Consider the following 9,139-nt stretch of genomic DNA (forward strand, 5'->3'; position numbering starts at 1 on the left):
TGAACTACAGAAGGCACATAGATTTTCAAGCTAACAAAATTTAGAAGTATACCTTAATTGTATAGTAATTTTCATCCATATGTCCAAGTGGGGTGATTCAAAACTCTCTCTCTCTCTCTCTCTCTCTTTCTAAGCCAGTTGTACTACTAATACTAATAAAATAAAATTTTTTTATATATTTTCTCATCGTTTGCCATAATATATTCAATAAAATGGTTGATAAAACCACTAACCAATTACTTAATTTGTAATAGTCCTTGCATGCACCCATAAAATTACCAAAAGTTAATAGAATTAGCCCATGTGTATATGCTTTTCTTTTTTTTGTCTTTTTCTTTTTTATTATTATGCATGTTGTACTTCCATAAAATCAAATAGGTTCATTTTTATATAGTGCAATATTTAATTTTAAACATGAACTAGTTGGATCTTTATGTTACACTAATTTTGCACCACGTCCCAATATTGAGTTGGGATTTAGGAGATCCAAACTCTTGAACTTTTTTTTAATGAATAATGAATCTGAAAAAGAAAATGTAAAAATATGAAATTTTGTTTTGTTTCTTGTTTTTTTGTTTTTTTTTGTTTTATGAAAATAAGCCTACAATTAGATGAAAAACCCAAAAATAAGCTTAAATATTTTGAAATCAATTAAACGTGAAAATTTTGATCTATATGATAAATTAAATTTGATTAATCTTTGCTCAAATCTGATCTATCTATGGGCAAAATTTGGGCTCAAATAAGTAATGTTGCCATATTCATTTTTGGAGCCTCAGATTGATGAGAAAAAACGAAGCAACTTGGTGTTTCGGCTGATTCAAGACAAGGTTTTGGACTTTTTTAAAAGTTTAATATAAATAAAGTATATATTTATATATAAAAATATATTACAATAATAAAAATTTTAAAAATAAAAATTCAAAAATTTAAAAAATAAAGGAAAGAAAAAGACATTTCTTGGACGTGTACTGTGAGAGGAACGAGAAAATAAAGAGGGCGTTAAGACCTTGTTGACGGTAAGGCTAGTAGAGAGAGTAGGGAGCAAAGAGTTGGATTATACTACTGCTGCTACCGCAGCTAGCATTACTAGCTGGAAGGAATAGTAATTTCTCGGAAAAATGCTAGCTGTAGTAGAAGCAATAGTAACTTCTGGGGAAAAATATGTCTAAAAGGTGAACTATTTAACATTTTGCCCTGCTTCGATAAATTTCAATAACCATTTACCATTTTTAATGTGTCATTTGATGGGTCGTTTGGAATTCTATTGACAGATTAATAGGTAATTTGAAAATTGATAAAAAATTATAGTTAAGATGTTAAACAGATCAAATCTTGAATGTAATTTTATAAAGTACCGATTTATATTTCTTCTTTAAATTACCCTGGGTCATTGAAATACAAAGAGAGGTACGACTGATGAGTCTTTGGGTACAGAACAGTTTTAAAATATAAATCAAAGGCGAGCCATAAAGAAAACAAAATCTGGTAGCAGGGCACTTCGGATGGTTTCCCCATCTGATTGGTCTTCTTTAATATGTTTCCCTCCCTTAAGGAAATCGTTCACAATCCTCCATTGCTCAAAGTTAAATTGAACATTCATGAAGAAGGTTGTCAGTCTCTAAGGTGGGGATACCCATATTTTACATGGTGTATTGGGTGGGCAAAATCACTGTTGTGTTATTCTGTGTTATCTTTGCCTTATTGGAAGATGCCATGTCTCCTAGTTTACACCCAAACTGAAGCAAAAAAAAATAGTTTCATTTTGATTTTGAAAGCAAAAGATTGAAGGCGAGGATGGCCTTCAAGGTTGTAGATATGAGGGATGCTGTGAGGCTGATGAACGCAACATCCTAAATTAGTAGTTTTTTAACAACTAGAAAGAGAGGCAAGTTAAGACAACTCTGTTTTTCACGTGGTTAAATCCTCTCTATAGTCCTATCAATAGAAGGAAAAGTTGGGGAGTCCAGCATTTTGATTGTCAACAAGTCTTGAGAGGTAGACAGGTGCTCATCCTTCCAACTATAAAAATATTGAACCAACAATTATTTTAAAATATAATTAATTATTTAAAATACTACATTTGAAAAGACTTATTTTAGATGGATAATTATGCAACACCTCTCATGAGATTTTTTTTGCATAAGAGTAGGTGTGGCAATGTGACGCACCGAAAAAGACTTATTTTAGATGGATAATTATGTAACACCTCTCATGAAATTTTTTTGCATAAGAGTATGTGTGGCAATGCGTCGCACCATGACTACACATGTCCATATCTTCCACTTGGCCATGAGGGGGCTGAGCACAATAAATTTGTCATAATGTTTTTCTCCCACTTTGGGATATTGTTAAGACCATCTTATCATAAGGTTTTCATCTAGATCTCATGGATAGGCCTCTCATGACAAGCTGTACATAATTTTCATCATGAAGATTTCCACAGTAATACACATTTTTATATCTCATGATGATCATTTGAGTCTTTTAAGTTCTATCAAGTTGATATGCTTAGATCAGGACAAATAACTCACAGTCACCTCATTCTTCTCAACTATATCTTGAATATAGTGGCATTGCATCTAAATGTGCCTACCTTGGAACTATTTTCTTATCTTTGAATTACCATGATTATCACAAAATATTTGAATTGTTTCGTCGATAATCTGTAGCTTAAAGTCATGTATGAAGTTATTTATCTAGATGGCATAAGTACATGTAATGCTACAAGCCATGTACTCTTCTTATTATGTATATTGGGGAACATGCCCTTGTTTTTTACTAGCTCAAGAAAGAGTGGCAGCTCTTATCAAATTTTTTCAGCAAAATCAGGAAAATCTTAAGTTTTTCTACTTAAAAGCAAAAACTTATCTACTTAAAAACATATTTTACGATGTTTGGTTCCCTTAATTTACCTTTAAATTACTTTCACATGATTTAGAGCCTGTATTACTTTGGTACTTGCTTATCAGGGCTACTGCATAGCTCAGATCTGGCCTATTATATTGTACAATATGCACTAATCTTCCAACAGCTTGTGTATAGGGAACATTAGGCTTTTCTTATCATTCTGCTAGACAATCTTTCTTAGATAATTTCACTCCCCTTTTATTTGGAGGGGATAATAGTTGACAAACTTCCATTTAGACCTGCCAAGTTAGCTTGTTTGAATTAAACAAAGCATTCTAGACTTTTTATCTATTGTTATTTTTATTCCTAGAACATAAGATGCCCCTCCTATTGTCTTCCATATGAAATTTAGATGAAAGCTTTGACTTGACCTCATCAATCATTTACAAGTCATTTCCAGCCAATAATACAATTAGAGTATTGTAAACTTATCCCTATTTGTTCATTCATATTTCATTTAAAGGATAACATAATAAAAAGCCTAGCAGAATTGTCCCCTAAGATTGTTTTAAGCTACATAAGAACTACTTCAACTTATATACCCTATCTTTTTTGGCCTTTAATTATGAGGCCTTTCCGTTACTTCATGTATATTTCTTTCTAATTCTCCATTGAAAAAAGCAGTTTTCATGCATATTTTAATAGATATGAACTTGACAATACGGGAACAAGTGTTACGAAATTGACTCATTTTCTTCAAGTAAAGCCTTTTGCCATTAAATACGTGAACTTCTTTTCAAGTGACCCAATTACAACTACATCTTTTAGGAAAATCACAAAGATCTAAAGTTTAATTCCTCTCAATTTGAATCAATCTCTTGTTTCATAGCAATCAGCCATCCTCGATATTCTTGTGAGTCATCATTGAAGTTATAGGTATAATCAATAGGGTTAGTAAAAACATTTGTTTGTTCACTCAGATAGAGACAAAAGTCTTTGAGTCATACCTCTTTTATTGACTTAGCATAGGATGAGTTATTGTTTCAATACCATCATCATATTGGTTAGTCATTGGTACAAACTAAACTATAGATAATGGTTCTAATCACCTATAATCTTGAATGGATTATCGTTATACTAAATGGGTTTTCTACACTTAAGGTCTTCTAGGAACTCATCCCTACTTTTAGTGGCGCATCATCCTTATAGTAAAACCCGCAACCCATTGCTCATCTCTACTTTTAGTGACTCATCATCTTTATAGTAAAACCTGCAACCCATTGAACCTTGAGTACCTATGAAACTATTGACTGGTTCCAATTTGTACCTATGTATGGTTTTTTACTTGCAATTTAGTAGCTAAATGCAGTTAGGAATCAATTCGAATTTACTAATCGAAAACCTCTTGAGGCCTAATTGCTATTGAGAAATTTTTAAATATGCCCAAATTATAATTTGGCTAGAAAATCAAATAGTGCCTTAATGATTTTGTATGGTGTTACGACCTCTTAAATGATATTTTTCCCTTTCTACAAACACTAACAATTATTACTATTTTGATCGTACTACTACTAATAAATATCTCTTTGTAATTAATGGTACGGCTAATTATTACTATATAACTATATTTTTGAAGCAAAATTCTTCTACCATCATTTCCCCAAAGGTATGAAAATACGTCAAGCATTATTCTCTTCCAAAGAGTAGGTCCATTGCTTCAATCAAATAATATCTCAAATAAACAGACTGTGGTTGTTACTTCTTAAAAGAATTAAAACACTAGTTAAAACCAATAAAATTTTCTCAAAAGAATGATACAGAGATGGTAGGGACAACATGAACAGAATCAAACATCGAACAAAATTTCAAACACAAAACCTATATATCATTTGACATTGGCAATATACAGAGGAAACTCCAAACAGAAACAATGTAAATAAAGATTGGTGCCCCCAAATTATCAAACTGGAGGTGGCTTATCTCCAGTATAAGGGGCCACATGGGGTGGAGGAGCTGGAGGGGCGTACCACTGTGGCATGGTCTGTGATTCATAGCGGCCTCTTGATCTGCCAAGAAGATAGCACCCAATTGCTCCTATGATGGCAAGTAACAGGAGAGGAAGCGAAATTACCAGAACGTAGCCCATATGATAGATAATACACACAAGGTCTTCTAGCCCAGATAGAACTGCTTCCTCTTCCTTTGAGTAGCTTTGTGTTGTGTAAGGTGTATTGATTGCAGAACACAATGCAATTATCAGCCTTATATTTTAATCTTCCTGCATATTACAAAAGTGCAAATTCTATAGTAAATAACAATTCTGATAGGAACTTTTTGTATTAAATTATTCATCAATGGTTAACAAGAAGGAATTTTTATTATCATCTATAGTAAGAGCATCTAGAACTTAAATCCAGAAACAAAAGAAAACATACATGCCTGACTTAAACTTGCAAGGAAGGTAATGCCTATAACTTGCTAATTAAGGAAAGAACATAACAAAATAAGATTTTCAACCGCAAGGTGATTTTTGAAATCTATTCCGAGTGGTCCATCAAGAGCTGAGTGATTAAGATGTGTGCTTGCTAAACACATGGGGTTTCCTCACAAGAGTTCAAATCACTTAGGTGACTTATGACCACTCTTTATCATTGGGATTTAGGCTTCGGCTTGACTGTTTAAAGCATTAACATAGAAACATTGACTTCCAACTTCGAATCACCGCTACTCCAAAAAAAACAAGAACTGACCATTATCCTCCAAAGATTAGGATACGTGACCATTCATGGAACTGTCAATTCCCATTTGCAATTCAACACAGCTTCCTTAACCTTGAAAGGATGGTCAAAGATCATATGCATCTTTGACATTCATCCTCGAAACAACCTCTTTCATGCATTGTTGGATGGATTCCGACAAGAAGTGTTAGTATCTAATAAAAGTGTTCCAGTAGTGTTAAAAAAAAGTAAATGTTCAATTAGTGTCAAAGATGTGTAATACTGTGTTCTAAAAAATGACATGGCTAAACAAATCGTTGCAATCAATTTCTATAAACAAAATGGTATATTTAATAGTATATGTAATGTAATTTCCTTTATTATTATTCAAAATTGAGTGCTCAGAGAGGTGGTAGACTTCATTAGCATAAGATCCCAGGTTTTGACCCCTATAATTAGGATTTTATTGCCTTCACTCACTTTCTTGAATAACATGTACTTCACTCAAAGAAGCCCATAGCAAGAATGAGACGAGCGGCTTCGTAATTGCAAAGTTCCCTAACCATTTCAAATTGAACACATAATAAATAAAACTAGAAACCATCTCTCTCTCAGTATGCTCTGATTCAGTGTCGTGCAGCACCTAATATGTATGGGGTTAGAACAGAATGAGCAGAAATGGGCGATTTCAGGCATACATGAAGGGCATAAACAAAATTTTTCCCATTTAACATGATTAAGATTCAAAATCCATTTTACAAAGCCATAAACTAATGATAGAAAAGGCTCTATTTAGGGTTTTCAATGACATAAATATGGCATACAGTTTTTTGAAGGTGCTACAAATATGCTATCAAATCAAAAAAAAAAAAAAAAAAGGGCAGGTCAACTTATTTGGAGGTTTTGGACAAGCTTCAATTGTTGGGTTCCACCCCTTCACTACTAAACCCAGGAAACAAATAAGGGGTGCCATCGAAACAATCCTATGAAAATCACCAAAATCCACAAAATCAAAAGAAGTGGGAATGAAATACGAAAATCGCCTTCGAATTTGGATTAGAATATAAACAAGGAGAATATCCAAACCAAAAAGGTAATTAGTATTCTCTTTTGTAGGAGTTCAAGGAGGTTAAATAGGACAACACCAGCAATCAATTCGAAGGAACTGGTCCACTATTCACATCTCACACATCATAACTCAAAGATAAACTCCGAGAAATTTATAAAAAAGCAACTAAATTTCATATTCAACAGTAATCTAGTGTAGAAGAATACCTTGTTCTAATAAAGATCGGAATCACAGGCCCAATTTAGAAATCGATTGAGTGATTCAGAGTAGCAATGAATCAAATCTGGGGTTCGCACACATTGAAGCTCAGTCAAGAGTAGCTGCCTTTTCGCTTGCTTTTCGATTGCAATGGAATTCACAGGGAGGTCCAGCTAAAAGTGGAGCTTAGGAAACGTAAAGGGTGAGCTTTCAATTATATAATGAAATCGAAGAATCCAACCGTTACGGTCTACTGGCCTTTTGTAGTCCCAGCTGGTGCCGAAGCATTAAAATAGGGACTCGATGATAACCAGTACAGTTCTAATCTTTTTTTTTTTTTTATAATTAGAAAATGAGTAAATCCTCACCTCATAATTCATCGAAAGTTGTAAGTCAAGCATTGGAAAACCTTTAGATTGGTCTTATATACCGTAACATTATGTTTGTGAAAAAAAAAAAAAAGATTCAAGCTCTAAAAATAATATATATTATAATAAAATTTTTAAACAGTCTATCTTACTTTAAAAAATAAGTGTTCATAGATAAGCAAGATCTATAATCTTTTTAGTTTCAAATTTTATTGTTAGTATTAGAAATTGATTTTAGAGTCATCATAGATATTTTTGTCACCGAAAATACTTTTTGGACAAGAAAGCATAGATCTTATAAAAACCTCGCCTTTATTTATTTATTTGTTTTTATTTTATTATTATCATTATTATTATTATTATTATTATTATTATTATTATTATTATTGTTATCATTATCATTATCATAGTCATTATCATTATCATTATTATTATTATTATTATTATTATTATTATTATTATTATGGTGTGGTTTCTATAAGGTTGCAATCTTAAACGATCCATATAAAGCACACCTCCAAATTTTATCATAGCATATAATTTTGATGTAACAATATTCTTAAGATTATCTTAAAATCTACTTTCATATCTCATTATAAAATTTTAAACTACAAAATGATTAAAATCAAGTAGATCTATAAACATATGAAAATCTTGAAAATGGATGGTCTAGATAATGTGTTGTAAGATGCATCATTTATGGGACTCAAAATCTTTTTTTTTCTTTTTTTTTTTAATAGTCATATACTTGAACATCGAGATGGTCAATTAGAGGGTTTTTCAATATTAAAACAACCGTTTTTGATGGATTTTTGAGATGCATCCGTAGTTCTGTATTTTAAGGTTGCTACCTTATAAACTTTTCTTTTATGATTATTAGTATTATTTTTATTTTTTCTGAAATTAAAGATGAAATTTTATTGCTAGCGGTAGAAAATGCGCCACCCTAATGCGGCCTCAAATGACTCACCAAACGGTGGTGCCTTGGCTTGAATGAGAAGTGACCGTTAAGATGGAGGAGGCTTCTAGAAAGTAAATGCTAATTTGCACCCGTATTTTTGCCAAACCCACCCAAAGAAAAAGGGTGAAAATAATGGCCTGCTGCACATAACAATATGGAATTTATTGAACTTCGCATATAGGTTTTTATCTAATTTCAAATAGCCTGGCATACTTTCTCGCAAATATCAAACATCCGGATAAATAAAAAATTGTTTTTGAAATTTCTATTTAGGTCAATGGGTTGAAATCTCTTTGTGAAATCATTTCAGATGATCTCAACTAACATTTAAGGAGTTATTTTTTTTTTTTTCATTTCACTTAAATTATCATCATCATTAGGGTTATTCCAATTATTTGGTTCGGCTGCATGAATCTTGTCCGGCATTCTGCTTAATAAGGGCCATACCCTAACTTAAATACCTCAAAAAATATAATAATTTTCAAATTATACTTTTGAAAATTGAAAATAATGAATACTCATTAATTTGGTTGGGACCTCTTAGGGTTAAAATTAACTAAATGATCCCATTTGTTCATCCTTCACAACGCTAAATAATAGCTACTTCAAATTTTTTTTAAGATTTTCTCAAGGAGGTATCAGACTAAAATAAATATGAGAACGAGATACCTCAAATGTTGATTGGGATCATTTGACATCTTTAATAATTTTGCAAAAGGTTTCAACCCCGTAAGTGATATTTTCCATCACACTATTTATTGTTTCATGTGGGCTGGGCCGCATTTCCAAAATATGCGGTCCAGAGGTATAAAACATCGATCTTAAAGATGGATGCAAATAGGTGGTCCATCTAACAACAATTGTAACTAACAATTCAAATGTTTTTTTAATATAATTATTATTTCTAATTTTTAAAATGTAATTTTTTTTTTTTGCATATTTATGATCTCCATGTTAAAGGTCATATATTATCTAA

General features: G+C 31.9%; 1 protein-coding gene across 1 annotated transcript; it reads right to left on the reverse strand.

Annotated features, from left to right (window-relative positions):
* Window positions 1-4,581: 4,581 nt before the first annotated feature.
* Window positions 4,582-7,068, reverse strand: LOC105421939 (uncharacterized). The gene is made up of 2 exons (XM_011631092.3): window positions 6,843-7,068; window positions 4,582-5,128 (listed from the first exon to the last, which is right to left on the reverse strand). The coding sequence occupies exon 2, from the start codon at window positions 4,994-4,996 to the stop codon at window positions 4,811-4,813; it is 186 nt and encodes a 61-aa protein (XP_011629394.1). The 5' UTR covers window positions 4,997-5,128; window positions 6,843-7,068; the 3' UTR covers window positions 4,582-4,810.
* Between the last annotated feature and the right edge of the window lie 2,071 nt (window positions 7,069-9,139).

The sequence above is a fragment of the Amborella trichopoda genome, chromosome 9 (genome assembly GCF_054954075.1).
Source record: "Amborella trichopoda isolate Santa Cruz 75 chromosome 9, AtrichopodaSantaCruz75HAP2 v2.0, whole genome shotgun sequence".
NCBI classification, from domain to species: domain Eukaryota; kingdom Viridiplantae; phylum Streptophyta; class Magnoliopsida; order Amborellales; family Amborellaceae; genus Amborella; species Amborella trichopoda.